Source organism: Heptranchias perlo, chromosome 3, assembly GCF_035084215.1.
Source record: "Heptranchias perlo isolate sHepPer1 chromosome 3, sHepPer1.hap1, whole genome shotgun sequence".
Taxonomy (NCBI): Eukaryota; Metazoa; Chordata; class Chondrichthyes; order Hexanchiformes; family Hexanchidae; genus Heptranchias; species Heptranchias perlo.
The window spans coordinates 63,242,635-63,264,809 of record NC_090327.1 but is presented as its reverse complement, the minus strand read 5'-3'; the positions used below and the strand labels follow the sequence as shown (position 1 = coordinate 63,264,809).

Genomic DNA, 22,175 nt, shown 5'->3' with positions numbered 1-22,175 from the left:
CTCCATGGCAAAGTTACAGTCATACTCATGGGTGCATAATAAAAATACAAAAAAACAAACTGTTGCAAAAAAAAACAAACCTTAATGAAACTTACATTGGCAACTTCATTGATGTCCATCTTCAACAGCAGTCAAGTGTGTTTGCCATTCAATTAAATGGGCGATTGGATCAAATTAACCACAGTGTCAGTGGGGAGAAAAGTACTATTTTTTTTAAAAGTTCTTGCCCTGTTACACTGCAGATGTGCTGGAGTAATGCCCACTAACTGGTTTGATTGATGTTTGAGATCATGCACCAAGGATCTGTGATTTCCTACCGAGTGGATTTTGTGTGGTGTAGCAGGCTGAGGTCTAAGTGCACCAATTTAGTGAGATTCACTGAAGTTGGTCATTAAACACATAGTTCAGTGAAGCACCGAGTGAGTGATCTGTAAAACAGTGGAAAGATTGTAATGATGAGAAATATGCTTGAATACCATTCAGGAGTGAAGAAACCCACAGTGCAGATTTACACCATACTTGTTTTGGTCATGTACAAAAAAAAGATTGAATCAAAAGAACATGCTTGCTCAGTGTGGCCTTTTATACTTTTTAACTCTTCTATTTAAGTATGTACTTGATACATGTTACGATGTAAAAAAGTACCATATACATCTCTGAAAACTATTTCTTTTGCTAATACTGTTCTTGCACTTTCAAATCAGTCATTAAATAATTAATAGGTAATGACTCACTTCAGAAAACGCAGCTTTCCTCTTTGTAAATGGAATTGTAGTTTGGTGAAGGTAGTCGGTCATTTTGTTGCCCTTTGTCTGCCCAGTGATGTCAGCAGGTCACCAATATGCCAGAATTTCCTAAGCTCCTTTTCCCAGGAGAGTAGACTTTATTATGTCTACAGTTCTTTTAATCCCTACAGCTGGTTGCTACAGATTTACCAGTAAATCATTTTGGTTACTACAAACAACAACAAATGTGATATTTTAGTTAATAATTTTTCCCATTGAACGGAATACGAGTCTTGCTAATGATGTGATGGCAACAATGGGCTCCTAAATCTATATTTCACTTTCTACCTTTTCACTGCAGCTGTATTGAAGTATAAGAGCCAGCCCTATTATATGATAGAATTAGTGACAAGACAAGATGGGGCTAATTTGTAGGTAAAGCAACTGAAGATTAGTTTGAACCTCTCTCTTGGCAATTGCTTATAACTATCTAGTTCCATCTAGTATAGGATTACATGGAAGAAATTACAGAACAGAGGTAATTCCACTTATGTATAATGTACAGCAATGAGATAATCCTACTAGGAATTCCAGGTATGAACTGAGAAAATGCCGAACTTTTCTCAGTCAAATCATGACCTTCTCCACTGTTAATTTAAAACTAAAAGATTCATGAAACCCATTCCTTTGATCTGAAAATGGGTATTCTATAGGGTGTTCCTAATGATATTACTTGATAACTTCCGGCAGCCACGTTGGATTATAAGCATTTGAATGTAGCTTTACCCTGCCTCTAATACTGTTGACACTGACTTTCCGAAAGTAGAATATAATGTCGACATTTAAAATGATTCCATGCAAGTTCTGTATTTTACTTCTAGAATAATTCTGATTTCATTCTAATCATTTGAAGATGCTGATTAAACTTTAGTGGTCGCAAACTTTTTTTCCCCTGATCTTCAGTGGGGAAGGTTTCCAATTCTTGTTGTTTCTCGTTTTCTTAAACACATTTCATTGCAATTGGCTTCAAAGATATTTAAGTTGAAGCTTCTCAATGTAAGTGTACCATGCAGTACAGTACTGAACCTCACAGGTGGACAGCTTCAATTGCCAATCTGTGGTGAATTGCTGGATCTCATTTTTCTCCCTTTTCCTATTCCTCACTGGAATACAATCCCATAGATAACCCCCTCCCCACCACACTCTGCTACTTCCCTCTCACTTCTGAATGCAGGGTCTTTGTGTTTGGGTGTGGGTTCACAGGCACAGAGTGCCTCTGGTACCTCACACCTTCTGTTCATTCTTCATGTGTGAGTTTAGATAGTGATCGGTGGCAGCCATTTCATCCAACGGCAAATCCCAGCCAAACACTTTCACATCCTCTCGAGCCTATTTTCCAGCAGACATCACTGGACAATAATCCCTTCCCTAATAAAATCCACCGAGTCCAATTATAGCACCAGTATTACAGCCCTGGGTGAGGCCGATGACTGATAATAGCCTACCACACTCACTGTCAGCGCTCACGCATTAATGATGGCTGCTTGGGGTGAGGTATCTTTGGCAATCAGCACCGATGGAACATCACCCTGCCACAGAGTCAACACCTTCAGGTGGGGAGGGATGGGGAGAAAACTAGGCAGAAGAAAAGACCACTACCCTTTTACCTCTAGAATATGGATTCAAATTCAAATTCCACCTGGAATTGGATTCAAATCCTGCCAGAGCTGATGGAGTGGAAACCTCCTCTCTGTTAGCTGCAGGTGATCCATGGGGAATAAGTTTTGACAGTCTCAACTCAATTCCTACTTGGTGCGCTTCTAAGGCTGAAGTTAAGATGCACTATCTTTTCTCTCAAATGGCCTCCTCTCCTATTTGGAAGGTCCTGACTCATGTCGGGGTATGTTTTCATGGGCACTGTTTGCACTGCCTACCTGCCATTCCTGCAGCCTCTCCTTCTGTGCCCTGGCCAAACCTCTCTCATAATCTCTGTGAATCTTCCAAAGAGGAAGCTGATTTTTTGGGCGCCTTTTTTTTAACTCCTTCAGACCATTTGATTCTTTCAAGGACATTTCTTCATGCCTCGCAAGTCCAACCAACAGCTCCCACCTCTTACCTTTAAACGGGTCCATCACAGTCCTGCTTCACCTAATGAAATTCTTGGCCTCACCATTCTGATCTCAGATTGAACTCCCACATCTCCTCCATCACTAACGCTGCCTCCAGAAACCTTCATCTTCTCTTGCATGCCAAACATTTTTTTTCCCTTCAACAACTCTTAACTCATTATGAAACACAAATCCTGCTCCCATACCTGGCAAAGCTCCTCTATTACCTCTCTTATGGACCCATCTACTCCTGCACAAAATGCAATGAAAAAGCTTGTTCTTACAGTTGATCCCTCTCTCACCTCTAACCTCTTGCTCCCCTTCCCAGCCTTTCTTGTTTCTCTCTATTTTATCATATGCCGTATCATAGTATGCCATATTATAGCATTTCTTTACTCTCCGCACTCTCACTGTGTTAAGATCAAGACTCATCACACTGTTTCTTACTTTAACTCATTCTTTCCCAGGACCTCAAAACTGTGGAACTCCTTGGTTCCCTCAGTCCCTCAATTACCGTCTCCTCCTCCAATATTCAGGGTTTTAAAACATGAGCTTGGTGACGCTAATCATTACTTCTTCATTTAACTGTGTTCATCTTTACTTTTCCAATGGTTTCTGCACTGTGGGCCTTGGCCTTTTACACTGGGTTCCTTAATTAATAGAATAAAACATGTGCTTCTATTTGACTGACCAAGTATCAGTTTGCTAACACCCAGCTTGAGTTTAAATTCAACTACTCACACATACCTTCGCTCAGTCGACGAGCTGTACTCCAACATGGCGCGTCACGTGACCTGTGATGTGTATTAGAAACACTCTACAGTTTACAGCCATTTGGTGCTTCAGGTTGTGAGCACATAAATGCACATATTTAAAAAGCCATGTGGTTCAGATAGTGAAATCTATACTGGCACACCATAAGGAAGTACTGGACTATGGCAATGTCTGGAGAAAGCAGGGTTGAAATTCTGGTTTTCCTTGCTGCGCTTCTGTTGAAATTTTCCACGTAAAATTTTTTAAAAATGAACAAACAACATACCAATTACTTACACATAATGTTGTTTAAGATAAAGGGACAGACTTTTCTGTTCCTGCACCTTGGATTAGTGGATCACTTATGTGCAGTGAACACAGGAAAATCAGGTGGAGAGGAGTGCATGCCCGTAAGGGAGCCGACTCGATTTTCCACTCATTTCTGATTTGCAGTCCTCCTGCAGCTGGATTGGTGTTGGAAACACAACTTATATCTGTCCACCTAACACTTTGCAAAGCACTATAGATCACACATGTGCACGCAGAGCACTCCAAGAAGCAATACAGACAGCACATGTGTACAAATTGCATCTGTCAAAACAGACAGCTTTCTGCATCATGGATAACAGCCATTCCTGCAACAAACCTGTAACAAAGCAATAAAATGAAAACGCGTTTCACCAGGCAACCAGTGGTAAAATTGTCCATTTCATGAGGCTGGCATAAATTTGGTTGCTGAGTGCCTAAAGAAGACCGCAAGGCACATGCTGTGGTCATTTGCAGACAAATTTCGCAAAGGTGCCTGAAACAGGCGTTAGGCCTCCGATTTGTATCTGCAATGATCCTAACACTAGTTTCAGGTGTGTACCCTGGATGCCCACGGAGAAGCCGTGAAGAAGCAGCAGCCTCAGACATTTTGGTAAACGCCCTGAGAATGGTCGGTTTGACACCTCCCATTTCTACCAACAGTGTGGCTGTCGTTTTATTCTCAAGGGCCTACCACTGGGCAGCTAGAGTACCCTGCTTGAGTCAGGTGGTAGACCCTTTTAATATGCAATGTAGAGGGGACTTCAGGGCCATTTTAAGACTCAGCTGGGAGGAGCGTGCGTTATGCACGCACTACATAGTTTCAGCTGGTGGCCCAGCTGAAGAGGAGCCCAGAAAGTAAAAGGGAGAATTTTAACCCCTGGGAGGAAAGCCAGCAGCATGTTTGGGCTGCCTGCCCGGGAGCTGTGGTGTGAGGCTTGGACCATTTAAACTGCCTACCGGCCAGCCCCCAGAGACGGGCATCTGGACGGCAGCGTGCTGGCTTTCATCCCGCGAATATCAGGCAGCCTGGAGGCTGGCGGGCTTGCAATCGGGTAAGTTGAAGGGGAGGGGGGAGGGGGAGGGGGAGGGGGGCATGACAAGGGGTAGCAGTGGTACAAATTTTCTTTGCAGGGCCTTTTAGGGACTCCACCTTTGCCCGCCAGGTTTTATTGAGCAGCGGATGCACTAGATAAGTGATAGGACCATGATTTGCATAACTTTATGAGGCTTCTTCCTGAGTCAGGCGAGTGCCTAATTGCCCGAAGAAACAGTAGTGTTAAAAGGACCATTGGGCAAGAATCGAGTAGGAAGAGTACCACTTCCATTTTAACTCTTCTTCTACCCGGTTACCACCAGGCGGAGGAAGTTAAAATTCTCTTTTAGTTTTTATTTATTTTTGTGGGGCTGGGCTCCACTAAAACAATTTTGGCCACTGCCACAGTGGGTCCCCTCTCCTCTTGAGAACAGTCCCTTCTCCCTGGACCTACCGTTTACTGGGTTCGGAGCCTGGTGTGTTGCTCCAGGGACCATTTTTATACCTGCAGCCCGCAGACCATATGTTAATAAGACCCAGCCCTCAAGATGGACCATTGGCCGCCTGAAAACTGCACGGTGGGAAAATCTACTCCAGCGTAACTATATAGGTAAATATAGAATCATAGAAAATTTACAGCACAGAAGGAGGCCATTCAGCCCATCGCGTCCACGCCGGATTAAATATTAATTATGGTAAGGATGTTTCTGTGGAATTTGCTCTTAAAAATAAACTGCTGCAGCTTATTGAGCTCCTGTGCAAAGCCCTATAATTATATATGCTGCAATTCATTTGGCAAATTGTGGAGTGGATGCATGAAGTGACCTAAGCCAAGGAACTAAAGCATAGCAAGTACTCAGAAGAGACCAATGCCTGGTAATAACACGTTTGTATTAAATTCCACTTCCAACTATTTTAATGGCGGTGTGAACCTGTTTATTTCAAAGTAGTGTAATTGCCAGGGTTAAGTAGCTAAAGTTATTCTGCAACCAGTCTCTAAATATGAATCATATTGCACACGTGATCGTAGGACATTCTCTTGGGTAACATTTCATCAGTGTGGCTGTGCCATTCTTCGCAAAATAAAATGCAGGATGTAGAGGACTCCATTGTAAATATGAATACATTTTGCAACAAGATTTAGGTGCATGTAAATTAATAATGTGTGTGGACTTAGCATTAATCGTACTCTTTCATAGTTATTTTCTCCTCTAAAAGCCCATTGCATAGTTTGGCTTCTCGTGAAAAATGCTTGATGCAGTTGGAAATAAGTGGGTGAAAGTACACTGAAATATAGTTCATAATTCATGTTGTTCAGTTGTTGAATGAATTCTGTGTTGTAAATAATCTTTTCATTTTGTTGCTTTGTTCATAAGTTAGCTTTCCATTCACAATATTGATATCCGACTCTGCTCGTGATACTATAAGGTACATTTTATGAACTCGCACTCGCAACACGTAGCTTTGCCTGCCAGAAGCACATATTGGGAGCTCAGAAGCATGGTCAGCGAGCTCTGCTGAGATTTTCCATCCATTAATCTTAACAGACGGAAAGTCATGCGGGACTCATTAAGTTCTGTAATAGCTCCCAGTGTATGAGCCCTGTGCTGGGAGCTCACATTTGTAAAATTTGTCTGTATTTGACCAAGGGTACACTCCATATGTCACACACTGTCTAATGCAAATTTCTGTGTCACATTTAATACCAGAGCAGGAACGTCTCCAGCTTTTTAATTGACTTTTCTACAAACACAATTAGGATTCTGATCTGCAGCCTCACCTGTAACTGAGCTGGGCATTTATTACAAGAATTATATTCTTGCATTCTTAAAAGGATACACATCTCCACTTAAACATAAGAACATAAGAAATAGGAGCAGGAATAGGCCAATTCGCCCCCTCAAGCCTGCTGCACCTTTCAATAAGATCATGGCTGATCTTCTACCTCAACTCCACTTTCCTGGCCTATAGCAGCAGAATCAAACACTAAGGGGCTGCAAGTCCATGGAGAAGTGCATCCACGGTGTAAGTGCAGGGATGCATTCGCCGTTGACTTCTCCCAAGGCTGCGGGAGTCAGGGGAGGTCCTTTAATTTGAATGGGGCCTTGTACTTGGGGGGCATCTAGAGGACCTGCCTGCCCAAGCTGTGGTGGTACAGTGGCTGTCTGGGAGGGGGAAGGCCGGAACCACCGCCCCCTGAAAATTGTCAAATGCCCCTGGCTGGCCTTTTTGTAAGGGGGATGCAGTAAAAAATCTTATAAGAGAAATAGTCCAGAAAGGCCTTAATATAGGAGAAATAAGTTTCTTTGTGGCTCTTTAATTTTACTCACCTGGCAACGGATACAGTTACATGAGTGCTCATTTTTGTTGCCATAAACATGACGTAAAAGGAGAAAGATGATGTGGGAGATCTCAGAACAGCACCTTGGCTACACCCGCCCCCATCTAACTGGAAGTGTACATTATGTACTGTGGTGATAGGAACCAGGCACTTTCCCCCTTCAGAATGCCCAGAACCAGGTGTTAATGGGAATTCCAATTAGATAAAAGTGGCTCTATTGTGTTGCAGCTGAAAATCAGCCAAAATCAATGGACCCAGAAAAATAGCACTTTTAATGATCAATGTCTGAATCATACTGATTATCTTTCAGGGACCTGAGATTTAACAGGATCAGAGAAATCCCACCAGGAGCCTTTAAGAAGCAGAAGAACCTGAACACACTGTGAGTGATTACTCAGCATGATTTATTTACCTCAATTTATACACTATGCAAGAAAACTGGAGAGCTGTGCACAAGAATTCTGTGCTGCAGAGACAGTCAGAAGGAGTATTCAATTTCTGTCGCTGTATCATGTTATTTGAACAATTTTATATTTGTCAAAGCTAATTAAAAATTCTTTACTACCCTTCAAGACCACATGAAGCCTGAAAATATGATAAAAAGGCATTGGATTTGCAGATGGGCATACTAATGGCCTTTTCAATATATGTATGTCACATGAAATACATGAAACTGATTTTAGCAATATCTTTGGTGACCAACAATTTCATAACTAACTGTAATGAGGATTAAAGGTAATCTAATTGTAGTTAATTAACATCTATGACCTCCATCATGTGACCATATTCCAAATAATTGTTCTTCCTTATCTTTTTTATTAAGGTATTTTGTTTTTAAAATTTCTTAGATTTCCCCATGCCACGTACTCACTGGCTAAGGTGGTGGGTAGATGACCTGCTCCCAAACCTCTGCCAATGCGACACTTGATCTGGCCATTAGAAGATGGCCAAGAATAGCACAGAGGTGACTTCATCACAGCTTTCACCTGATCTCTGTTCAGTGTCTCCTTCTGACAAAACACCTTAAACTGGGAGGTTGCTGTGTGAAGAGTTTCAGATGTAAAGATGTACCCTATTACTCCCAGCATTGGCAACACTTGCAATTCTCAAAGGAAGTCCTGATGGGGTATTTAAGAGAGGGTCTTGAGGTGGCACCAAAGAACATTGATTGCTCCTTTGGTTCTACTTTGCCCTACCTTAAAACTTTTGCTTGGATATTGTGTTAGGGGTCCCTTTGAGAATCATGGATATTGGCAATGATACAATGCCTGGTTGAGAATGTTGGAGCACTGTCATTGAACCACTATTCAGAAGCCATTAATATAGCGCCCCAGTAATAAGTAGAAAATTGTACTATTATTAGTGTGTCAGAAATAAACTTAATGTGTGCAAGATCAACAAAATTTGTTATTGGTAAATCTTCAGCATTTGTGAAGGAACTGATTGCAAAATTGAGTTCTGTATCCTATACATAAATCCATAAATGTACATAAATACATCTGAAAAGATGTATTTGCTACAACAGAATGGTAAATGAAAAGATATAACATCAAAGTGAGCAGCTGGATTTTTTCTTTCTTTCCTCCCTAAGCGCCTCACATGTGTTGTCACCTCCCATCTCTGTGTCCATCTTTCCCAAAACACCTAGTTCAAATCCCCCCAGTTCAGCTTCTCACTGCATAAAACAGCCCAGCTAAAGTCCATAACAACATGCCCAATGACTATAACTCCATGATGCATTATCCTTCCTCCTCGTCCTCAACCTTTCCACAACATCCATCAACCTCCTCTCTTGTTGTCCAGCTCTATGGGACTGCCTTTGCATGGTTCCATTCCTGCTAATCCAAATGATCCAGTGCATCTTCAGCAATGGCTTCTCCGGCGTTTCCCCAGGATCGATCCTCGGCCCTCATCTCTTCCTAATTATGTGCTGCCCCTTGGTGGCATCATCTGCAGACACAAAGATCAGCTTTCACATATACACTGATGATACCCTGCTCTAGCTTTCCACCACTTCTCAATGTTGTCAGAAATCAAGTCTTGGGTAAGTCACAACTTTCTCCAGCTCAACACTGGGAAAACCATGTATGGCTCCCACCACAAACTCTGCTCCCTTGCCACTCTCTCAGACCGAACCAGACCATTCACAATGTTGACACCTGTTCAACTCTGAACTGAGCTTTATACTCTACATCCTATTGATCACCAAGATCACATACTTCCACCTCTGCAACATTGCCCCCCTCCACTACTGCCTCAGCCTCTTTGGCACTAAAACTTTTAGCCATGCCCTTGTCAAATCCAGATATGATGGGTTGGATGTTCCTCTATCAGTGGGCTAGTGAGGGGGTGGGACCTCCGCCCACCTCTCTGACCCTGCTACATTCCTGAACCATTTTCCTGGATCAGGAGGTCAATTGCCATGCAGAGCAGGCTTTAGTCAGAATTTCCACTGCCAAAAGAGAGCTCGCCAAGGCCAAAGAGAGATGTGGCAGCACTGCAAAAGGCAATGAGGGATTTTGATAGAGTAAATAAGGAGAAACTGTTTCCATTGGCATGAAAGTCAGTAACCAGAGGACACCGATTTAAGATCATTGGCAAAAGAACTGGAGGAGTGATGAGGTGAAATGTTTTTACGCAGCGAGTTGTTATTATTTGGAATGCACTGCCTGAAAGGGTGATGAAAGCAGATTCAAAAACAATTTCAAAAGAGATTTGGATGTATACTTGAAAAAGAAAAATTTGCAGGGCTATGGGGGAAAGAGCAGAAGAGTAGGGCTAATTGGATAGCTCTTTCAAAGAGAAATCAGGAGGGATAAAGAGGCACGATAGGTCGAATGGCCTCATTCTGTGCAGTATGATTCCATGATTCTACAAAAGGGTGGAAGAGTCCCGAAGATGAAAATACCTTCCAGTTTTGTGAGCATACAAAAGTAAATGCCAGAGGACGAATTGAAGGGAGAGGATGTCTACACTTAGCATATCGCTCCATTTACAGAAACTGAGGGCATTACTGCTGCTACCTTGGGCCTACAATCACTTTTCTCCAGGCAGTCCTGGGGAGCAAAAGTAAGAAGGGTGGTTAGCAGCTAAATCCACTAGGAATCCAGGCCTCAGCCCTTCACCAGTATTTACATGCGATTGTTGGGGAAGGGGCAACCACAGTGGTCAGAGGTGGGAGGTGGAAAATTTAGCTCAGAGCAGAAACAGAGTGGTGGTAGGCCTTACCACCCAATTTTGCCCCCCTTTCTGTTATTATCCCTCCTGATTTCGGGCTGGATCAAGGAGGGAAATCCAGTCTGACTAGACTATAACCCTTCTTTCTGATCTCCCATTCCTCCACCCTCAAACTGCAACTTGTCAAAAACTCTACTGCACATATCCTGTCCTGCACTAAACCCCACTACCCATCACCCCCATCTTCTGCCAGTTTTATCTCTGTAATCTCTTCCTGAACATTTTGTTTCCCAGATTCTGGCCTTCTATGTATCCTCATCCCTTCACTACACCATTAGTAGAAGAGTCATCAGCTACCTTGGGCCTACTCTTTGGAACTCCTTCACTGAACCTCTCCATTTCCTGACATCTCTCTTTACTTTTAAAGAAAATTCCTTGTCGCCCCATCTAATCTCTTCCCTCCTGGCTCATTTTTGAAGTGCCTTGGTACTTTTTTTATATTAAAGGCAATATTTAAAAGTTACTGTTGTTTTGTTGGATTCAATGTCTGCTCCAGTGAAGAGGTCATAAAACTCTTTCAGTATGAATCAGAATTATCATAAAAATGAAACTGATTTGAAGACTTCAATCTTTTGTTTTAACACATGCACATTCATCCATTCAGATTCTGTAATGCATTACGACATGGCTTAATGAGATTAATTAACTCTGGAGTTGATTTTTACCAGAGCTGCTTTTAGGGTTACTAGCTCTGCACTAAATGTTCCACTTAGTACCATAATGCAAAATTCTTATTTTATATTGATTTATTCCATAGCATTAATACCTACTATGGTAGTATTTAGATTGGCTTATAAATTATTTTATGCATTCTCTCGCGGTCTAGTTGGATATGTGTCCCAGTTCTCTGAGTTTGAGTGGGTATGTTTCCATGTTCTCGAATGGTCTGTTGGTTATGTATTCCAGTTCTTATGAGCTTTATTGAGCGCATGTCCAAGTTCTCTGATATTAAGTGGGTAAATGTCCACGTTCTTTGATGTCTAGTCAGTACATCTCCATCTCTCCGACAGCTTGTTGTGCATGTGGCGAAGTTCTCCTGATGTCTATGGGTATGTGTCTGAGCTGTCCTGAAGCACAATTAATATATTTCCAAATTAACAGGTGGTATAATAGTGTATGAGTTTGCTTTCTAGCAGTCCAGTAGGGTCTGCATTGGAATTCCCTGTTGGTCCTGTGAGGTTTTTGTCAGTTTAATGGAGGCCTAAGAAGGCTTTTTATTTTCCTTTAAAAAGTTCTGTTTAAAACTTTGGATTTCAGGGAATCTGAATTCAAATTAAAAATTCAAATTATTCTGAGCGTTCATTCATACGATGAGTGGTGAATGTCAATACAGCATCAGTGTGTCACGGACCATGCCTTTGAACATTTTACTGTTATTTTAGATACACATAAATAATTTACATTGTGCACAATGTCTATTTGAATGTATAATTCATAAAGCCACTGATGCAATTATTTAATTCTTAATTGCAACTATTCAAAGACTCAACTCTTAATTACAGCAGCAATAGAGGTGTTTCTTTTGCAATTCGGTGAGTTTTATGCAGTATCTTTGAGCTCGATATTAGGAGGGAGGCGGGTTGGTAGCGGGGGGTCGACTGGGCACGTGGGTTCCCCGTTCCAGACCTGCGCAGCGGACGCACTGCGCACCCGCATCACAGGCTGTTAGCAGGAGGAGCCCTATTTAAAGGGGCAGTCCTCCAATGCTCCTCCTGCAGCAAAGAAACAATTTTGGATCATGGAGCAGGCCAGAGGCAAGGCTGCTCCAAGGTTCTCTGACTCCTCACTCCAGGTGCTGCTCGATGGGGTGAGGAGGAGGAGGGAAATTTTTTTTCCATCGGATGGGAGGAGGTGTCCTCTGTCCGCCAACAAGAAGGCCTGGCTGGAGGTGGCCGAGGAGGTCAGCAGCAGCGGCAATGTGTGCCGAACCTGGTTCCAGTGCAGGAAGCGATTTAATGACCTAACCAGGTCAGCCAAAGTGAGTATACTTACGCATTCTCCCACACTCCGTCTTCCACATCACCTCCACCACCACACAACTCCTTCTGCACTGCCACCACAACGCTCTCGCATCACTCCTCACATCCACTCAACCATCATCCTCACCTTGCCTGCACTTACTCACCGCCCCAGTTCCCATTCGAACACTACCACGCAACCCAATCCTCATACAATCTCATGGCTATGTCTCACACGCACCCTCCCATGCATCTCCCTCACGGTCACCCCCACCCACACCAATGCATGCAGCGGGTCACCATGCAACCGTCACTCAATCCGCCTCTGTATTTTGCCTTGATAGGAGAAGAGATGCCAGAATGACTGGGAGAGGGCAAGGACCAGAGGGGTCTTAACAGATGTGGAGCAGTAGGCACTCGAAATAAGCCGGACGCTGGAGTGCCTGTCCGTGGCAGATGCTGAGACTGGGAGTGCACAAGCGGCTGGTGACAGAAATCTTAACACTCAGCACTCATGATAGCGAATGATCTTAGCATCACTTGGCACCTGCAGCACCTCAACATCTGTCCACATGCTTAATATTTCTTTCTGTTCACTTGCAGGGCCATCTGTGAGCGCCGTGACGGTGGAGGGCGATTCCTCAGAGGACCTGCCGGCCTCTGAGGGTGCATCGTCATATCTGAGCGAGCCATCCACCAGCGCAGATACACACACCTCGGTGGGTCCCCGTCCTCACTTAGTTGAGCTTGCACACGGTGAGTCACCATGCACATGTGAGCACGAGCAGATCCTGGTGGCAGGGGCAGCCGTGGAGAGTCCGCGTCGGTGGGAGCACTCTTCTCCAGGCTCTGCTCAGCTGGACCCATATGCTGAACACTGGGGGCCAGCCGTGAAAAGGAGAGTCATCGAGGGCCAGCAGCACATTGCCGAGGTACTGGAACAGTTGCCACACCCACTCTCCACAATCGCACAGAGGATGGAGGAGTCCAACTCCTGCATGATTGGAATACTGTCACAGGGATGTGAAGGCATCTCTGAGATAGTATCACAGGTAGGTGCGGGAATGTCTGCGATGGAGGAAAGGCTAGCCTCCATCGAGCTTCAAGCACGGCTCAACAATGAGTCCATTCAGGCCCTGACAACAGCCGTTCAGATTCAGGGTGAGCAACATTCTGCCGCCTTAAACAGGCTGACAGATACTTCACAACTCACCTTCCAAGGCGTCACACATGTCCTCCAAACTGTCGCCCAGCAGGGTGGAAGGAGTGATGTGGGCCTGGGCCAGGAGAGGGATGATGGCGAAAGGGGACATGGATGTGGGGACACCACTCAAAGCGCTCCCACGTCTCAACCGTTGCCCCCTTCTCAACCAGTAACCACAATGCTGCCCCCTCTCCAGGTGGCCGAGTCTGTCCCTGCACAGGTGCAGGTGGAGCAGTCTTTGGAGGGGCCCTCACGGGCACCGAAACCCAGAGGGCGTCCGCACAAAGCATCTCATTGGTCAGGCCATGGACAAGAGCAACCTGCCACTACCTCTGCTGAAGCCACAGGGGTAGCACCACGTAGGGGTTCCCGTAAACGTAAGGCGAAGGTTTTGTGAGCACAAAGGGGATACACAAGAGTGGAAGACAAAATGTCAGTTTTTTGATTTACTTTTGTTTGTTTTGCAAAAAATCATAAAAATTGTTCTCACCACTACTGCCAAGTCTTTGCAAATCTTGTCTGGTTTGTGCAATAATGCCTTTTCCTGAGGATCACCATGAAGACCCACAACTGATGCCACCCATTTTGTCACTGCAGAGTGGGTGTAGGTGTATTTGCAGGGCTCTTTTATGCAGATGACTGAGAGACGCCGGTGATGTCCCCGGTGGCATACTGGAAGGAATATAGTAATATAGGAACAGGAATAGGACATTCAGCCCCTCGAGCCTGCTCTGCCCTTTGATAAGATCATGGCTGATCTGTGATTTAATTCCAAAGACCGCCTTTGGCCCATATCCCTTAATACCTTTTGGTTGCCAAAAAGCTATCTATCTCAGATTTAAATTTAGCAATTGAGCCAGCATCAATTGCCATTTGCGGAAGAGAGTTCCAAACTTCTACCACCCTTTGTGTGTAGAAATGTTTTCTAATCTCACTCCTGAAAGGTCTGGTTCTAATTTTTAGACTGTGCCCCCTACTCCTAGAATCCCCAACCAGCGGAAATAGTTTCTCTCTATCCACCCTATCTGTTCCCCATAATATCTTATAAACTTCGATCAGATCACCCCTTAACATTCTAAACTCTGGAGAATACAACCCCAATTTGTGTAATCTCTCCTCGTAACTTAACCCTTGAAGTCCGGTTATCATTCCAGTAAACCTACGCTGCACTCCCTCCAAGGCCAATATGTCCTTCCGAAGGTGCGGTGCCCAGAACTGCTCACAGTACTCCAGGTGCGGTCTAACCAGGGTTTTGTATAGCTGCAGCATAACATCTGCCCCCTTGTACTTTGGTCCTCTAGATATAAAGGCCAGCATTCCATTAGCCTTGTTGATTATTTTCTGCACCCGTTCATGACACTTCAATGATCTATGTACCTGAACCCCTAAGTCCCTTTGGACATCCACTGTTTTTAACTTTTTACCATTTAGAAAGTACCCTGTTCTATCCTTTTTTGATCCAAAGTGAATGACCTCACATTTGCTTACATTGAATTCCATTTGCCACAGTTTTGCCCATTCACCTAATCTATCAATATCCTTTTGTAATTTTATGTTTTCATCCACACTGCTGACAATGCCACCAATCTTTGTGTCATCGGCAAACTTAGATATGAGACTTTCTATGCCCTCATCTAAGTCGTTTATAAATATTGTGAATAATTGAGGGACTCCACTAGTCACATCCTGCTAATGTGAATACCTATCCATTATCCCTACTCTCTGTCGCCTTTCGCTCAGCCAACTTCCTAACCAAGTCCGTACTTTTCCCTCGATTCCATGTGCTTCTATCTTAGCTAACAGTCTCTTATGTGGGACTTTATCAAATGCTTTCTGGAAGTCCATATAAATAACGTCCATTGACATTCCCCTGTCCACTACTTTAGTCACCTCTTCAAAAAATTCAATCAGGTTTGTCAGGCACGAACTACCTTTCACAAATCCATGCTGGCTCTCTCTGATTAACTGAAAATTTTCGAAGTGTTCAGTCACCCTATCTTTAATTATAGACTCCAACATTTTTCCCACAACAGATGTTAGGCTAACTGATCTATAATTCCCTGGTTTCCCTCTCTTCTTTCTTAAAAAGCCGAGTGACATGTGCAATTTTCCAATCTAGAGGGACAGTTCCTGAATCTAGAGAACTTTGAAAGATTATTGTTAGGGCATCTGCAATGTGCTCACCTACTTCCTTTAAAACCCTGGGATGGAAACCATGTGGTCCTGGGGATTTGTCACTCTTTAGTGGTATTATTTTCTTCATTACTGTTGTTTTACTTATATTAATTTTATTGAGTCCCTGAACCCAATTCAATATTAGTTTTCTTGGGATTTCCGGCATGCTATCCTCTTTTTCTACTGTAAATACTGATGCAAAGGAGAAGTTGTTGAGGGCAGTGGTGACTTTGACAGCGACAGGTAAGAAGATGGTGCTCGGGCCAGCCGGGAACAGCTCGGCATGAAGGAGGCTGCAGATGTCCACGACTACATGTCGAGTGACTCTGAGCCTCCATGTGCACTGCTGCTCAGAGAGGTGCAGGAAGCTGAGCCTCAGTCTGTAGATCCTGTGGCGAGGGTAGTGCCCTCTGCGACGCATCTCTCTCTGCGGTTGCCCTCCCTCCTGCTGTGCAGTTGGATGTGTCACAGCACTGTTTTGTGGAGTTCCACGTGTCAGAGGTGGACGGGTGACCGGCGAGGCTGGTGATGCTGTTCGTCCTCTGAGAAGGTCATGATTGCAGCTACGGCGGCTCCCATCCGGAAGATGTACGTTTGAGGGGGTCGGCAAGATAGGTAAATGTGTCTGCACACCGGGGTTGAGGTTGCAAGTTTGTGATTTTTTGTGTTAGGAGGAGGGTGGTGGAGGCCAAACTTTGTCCAAAGTGACACTGTGGCCTCCTGCAATGAGTGAGGGTCTCCCCCCACCCCCCACACCTGTCAAATGGACCTTTGCAGCTGCCACAGGCTGATGGCTGCAACACGTCCATTTCAACTGGGAGCGTTTCCCCCAGTACGGGAAACAGTCTCAGTTTAGATGAAAATCACACCCCTCCTAAAATATCCTACAAATCAGGTCTGCTAATGACCTGAAGTATCAAAATAATTGCCTTAAGTGGGAACCCATCGGCTTTAATTGCCGGCGGGAGTCCCGCATGTGGGGGCTGCGTGCGCATCTAAGCGTGTCACAGCGGAACCCGGATGTGGGCAGGTTGGAGCCAGACTCCGGACCCGTCCCGGGAGTCCCCAATTTTCCGAGGCCCCCCGCCACCAACGCACCCGCCCGGACGTCCAAAAATCGAGCCCTCTGTTTTTGGCATCTGTTTGCCGATATTCATTACTAAGTGCAACACAGTTAGATCGGTCTCCAAGGCATTCAGTTTATATTGCCGCATTTCCCACACTGCCAGATTTCTACAAGATTACGTCATTCGGTCTGAAATGTGATAGAAATATACAAAGCTACAAGGCAGCATGCAGGTTTTTTCATTCTCCTGATCACAAAAATGTTAAATTCTTGCATCCCACTGATATGTTTACAACAGTACAGAAACACACAACCGCTTATTGGTCACAACAATGACACATAAAAGACTACAAGGGATAAAAAGTATTTACTGTATCATATCGAGGCTATAACCCTGTTGATTTTTAATATCTACATTGCCCCAGTGAGCGATTAAGAAATCCACATCTGATGTTCCTAATGTGAAGAGCCATTTTTTTATCTGCAGGGGAGTTAAGTAATTATAACAACATCTTATATCAGCCTGAGCTGTTACCAATAGCAACAGTAGTATTCAATATAAAGAGGGACTGAAGGTCTGCCATAAGCTTTCTAAAACGACTATTGAATATTTTACAGCGATTTTCATGTAGCACCTTCTGTGAAGATAGCCATGCTATAATTTCAAAAGATCATCACAAACTCGCAGTCTGTTCCCACATGTTAGATATTGATAAGTGAGTGATTTGTTACAAACTAGAAATGCCTAAAGGTAGTATCCTTTAAAATTTTGGTAATGTATATTCCTGAAAAAATATATGTTACTGAAAAGAGCAAAGTGCACCCAAAATAACCCATACAGCATGGAAGAAAATAAATTGGATTATTAGAATTAATACACAACAACTTATTGCTCTTATAATCAATTAACAAAGCAGGAAAAGCTGTTATACCCTGTGGATTAGTGAAAGCAAGAATGGAACAGATGTGGAATCACACAAGGTTATTTCTTGAGTTTAACGGTAATAGTGCATCAGTGAATAAGGTCAAATCAAGGAAAAATAGTAAAAAGTTAAAATAAAGGCATTTTATCTGAATGCACAAAGCATTCATAACAAGATAGATGAATTAATGGCACAAATAGAGATACATGGGTTTGATCTAGTAGCCATTACTGAGACGTGGTTGCAAGGTGTCCAAGGTTGGGAACTAAATATTCCTGGGTACTTGACATTTCAAAAAGACAGACAAAATAGAAAAGGTGGGGTGGGGTAGCTCTGATAATAATTGATGACATAAAGACAGCAGTGAGAAAGGATCTTGGCTCAGAAGATCAGGAAATAGAATCAGCACGGGTGGAGATAAGAAATAACAAGGGGCAGAAAACACTGGTGGGAGTAGTTTATAGGTCCCCTAATAGTAGATATACCGTTGGACAGAGTATTAATCAAGAAATAAGAGAAGCTTGTAACAAAGGTAATGCAATAATCGTGGGGGACTTTAATCTTCACATAGAGTGGGCAAATCAAATTGGCAAAATTAGTTTGGAGGATGAGTTCATAGAATATGTTCAAGACAGTTTCCTATAACATTATGCCGTGGAACCAAACAGGGAACAGGCTATTTTAGATCTCGTCTTGTGTAATGAGAGTAAACTCATAGTAAGGGTTCCTCTGGGGAAAGTGATTACAATATGATAAAATTTCACATTGAGTTAGAGAGTGACGTACTTAAGTCCGAAACTAGAGTCTTAAACTTAAACAAAGCCAATTACATAGTTATGAGGGGTGAGTTGACTACGGTTGATTGGGAAATCAAATTAAAAGATATGGGGCATCATTTTAATAAGGCGGCGGGATGGCAGCCGGGGTCCAATGGGCATGCAGCAACTGCAAATAATGATAACTTACCATTCCCCACACAGTCGCCATTAATCTTGTAATGGGTAACGAAACAGGATTAATTAATGATCTCAAAGTAAAGGATCCCTTGGGAAGCAGTGATCATAACATGATAGAATTTCACATCCAGTTTGAGAGTGAGGATCTTGGGTCTGAAACTACTGTATTAAACTTAAATAAGGGCAATTATAAAGGAATGAGGGCGGAATTGGCTAAAGTGGACTGGGTAAACAGATTAGATGGTATGATGGTGGATAAGCAGTGGCAAATATTTCAAAAGATATTTTATGACTCACAACAAAAATATATCCCTGTGAGGAGGAAAGACTCCACAAAAAGGATGAACCAACCATGGCTAACTAAGGAAGTCAAGGATGATATCAGGTTAAAAGAAAAAGCATACAACATGGCAAAGATTACTGGTAAGCCCGAAGCTTGGGAAAACTTTAAAAAAACAGCAAAGGATGACTAAAAGAATAATAAAGCGGGAGAAAATAAATTATGAGAGTAAACTAGCAAGAAATATAAAAACAGACAGTAAAAGCTTCTACAAGTATATAAAAAGGAAGAGGGTAGCTAAAGTAAACATTGGGCCCTTAGAGGATGAGACTGGGGAAATAATAATGGAAAACAAGGAAATGGCAGAGGAACTGAACAGATATTTTGTATCTGTCTTCACAGTAGAAGACACTAATAACATACCCATAATAGTAGAAAATCAAGGGGCAAAGGGGAGGGAGGAACTAAAAACAATCACTATCACTAGAGAAAAAGTACTAGGTAAACTAATGAGTCTAAAGGCTGACAAGTGCCCTGGCCCTGATGGCTTGCATCCAAGGGTCTTAAAGGAAGTGACTACAGAGATAGAGGATTGGGTGAGGAGGAGGAGGGAACTATTTTACCCAGCCGACAGTAGAAAGCGCCCTGCCTCTGCCACCAAGAAGACCTGGCTCGAGATGGCAGTGGAGGTCACCAGCAGGAGCAACATATCATGCACTTGGGTCCAGTGCAGGAAGCGTTTCAATGACCTAACTGGGTCAGCAAAAGTGAGTACACTTACTGATTCTCCTGCATTCCGTGGCGCACATCACCGCCCCCCGCACCAGCTCATTCTGTACAGCCAAGACTACTCCAATACATCACTCCTCATACCCACTTAAGGTTCATCCTCAACTTACCTTCACTTCCTCAGCACTTCCTCATCTCCTCATTTGTCACTCCACCACTACCACTCAACCAATCCTGATCCAATGTGATGGCTCTGTCTGACACTCACCCTCTGATGCACCTCTTTCACGGTCAGCCTCACCCAAAGCAATGCATTTATCGCTGGCCACTTCACCATCACTCACTCACACGTCTGTACTTTCTCCCCTTCTAGGAGAAGAGAGCGCAAAGTGCACGCGAGAGGGCGAGGACTGGAGGGGTGGGGAGGGACACAACAAATAGTGGTCCTCATAGAGGCGGAGGAGGAGGCCCTGGAGATCAGCCGCACCCTTGAGTGCCTGTCTGTTGGGGATGCCGAGACTGGCATCCCACAAACATCTGGTGACACAACTTTAACATTCATCACACACAACATGAATTGATGTTAACAATGATTGGCATGTTGAACAGCTCATCGCAACATGACACATCTGTGATGGTGCTTAATATTGCCTTCTATTCTCTTCCAGGCCCTTTAACAACCGCAGTGAAGAGAGAGGACAATTCCTCAGAGGAGCTCCCGGCCTCTGAAGACGCACCGTCACATCTTAGCGAGCCATCCACTAGCGCAGATACTCACACCTTGGTGGGTCCTGGTAGTCAGTGAGTTGGGTTGGCACCTAGTGAGTCACCACACACATGTGAGCACGAGCAGACACTGGTGGCAGGGGCAGCTGTGAAGAGTCCAGGTCAGTGGGCACACTCTTCTCCAGGCACTGCTCAGCTGGACGCAGATGCTGAACCCCGGGATCCATCCTTCAAAAGGAAAATGATCGAGGAACAGCAGCACATTTGCAAGTTTCTGGAAAAGGTGCCACGCACACTCTCCACAATAGCGCAGAGGATGGAGGAGTCCAACTCCTGCATTAGTGGAATGTTGGCACAGGTACATGAGGGAATCTCTGAGACATTGTCACAGGGACGTGAGGAACTGTCTGAGATAGTGTCGCTAGTAACTGCGGAAATGTCTGTGATAGTGTCGCAGGTAACTGCGGGAATGTCTGCGATGGAGAGAAGGCTAGCCTCCTCGGAGCTTCAAGCATGGCTCACAAATGAGTCCATTTAGGCCCTGACAACGGACGTCAGACTCACGGTGAACAACATTCTGCCGCTATTAACAGGCAGACAGAAACTTTACAACTGGGCTTCCAAGGCATCATACATGTCCTTCAAACTGATCTCCAGCAGGGTGGTAGGAGTGATGTGGGCCTGGTCCAGGAGAGGAATGATGGCGAAAGGAGACATGGAAGTGGGGAAGCTACTCAAAGAGCTCCTACGTCTCACCTGTTGCCCACCTCTCAATCAGTACCCGCATTGCTGCCTCCTCTCCAGGTTGCAAGTCTGTCCCTGCACAGGTGCAGGTGGAGCAGTCTTTGGTGGTGTCCTCACGGGCTCTAAACCCAGAGGGCGTAGGCCGAAAGGATCTAAGCAGTCCGGGCATAGACATGAGCAAACTGCCACTACCTCTGCTGCAGCCACAGGGGATGGACCACGTAGAAGTAGTAGGAAGAGAAAGGCTAAGGATTTGTGATCATGAAGGACATGCACAAGGGTGTCTGACAGATGGTCATGTTTTTCATTTATATTTGGTTTTTGTTGAAGTGACATTAAAGGTTATCATTCTCACCATTACTGCCACGTCTTGCCCATTCTTGACAGCGCCCTTTCATGTGCTTCATCATGAAAAGCAACACTTGATGCCACCCAATGGGTGACTTTACAGTGGGTGTATGTGTAGTTGCAGGACTGCTTTGTGTAGGGGGTTGTGGGGGGTGCGCTGGTGTTGGCGCTGCTCTTTCCTGGTGGACTGGACTATTCTCACTTTGTGATTTTATGAGAACCGTTCATATATGAGTGACTCCCTGGCCACACGAGCGGCCAAGTGAGCCACTGTTCTGCCCATGGGTTCGTTCTCCTCCTCCTCCTCCTCCTCCTCCTCCTGCAGCTGCTCCTCCTCAATGTTCATTGCAGATGTGGATGCTGGATAAGGGCACGGGGCCTCATCAACCCTCTTGGTTGCGCCATGTTGTGCAGGATACTACACACTACTGTTATGCGAAACACTCTTGCTGGTGCGTATTGAAGTGCTCCCCCAGAACGATCGAGGCACCGACATCGCATCTTCAGCAGTTTTATTGAACGTTCAATTACAGACCTGGTGGTGATGTGGCCATTGCTGT

At 44.2% G+C, this 22,175-nt stretch overlaps 1 protein-coding gene across 1 annotated transcript in view; it reads left to right on the top strand.

Moving 5' to 3' along the window:
- LOC137314905 (peroxidasin homolog) overlaps positions 1-22,175 on the top strand; it is a 573,760-nt gene that overhangs the window by 143,313 nt on the left and 408,272 nt on the right. The window contains exon 2 of the mRNA XM_067979924.1: positions 7,580-7,651. Coding sequence (XP_067836025.1) covers positions 7,580-7,651 — 72 coding nt within the window. The remainder of the gene's footprint in view (positions 1-7,579; positions 7,652-22,175) is intronic.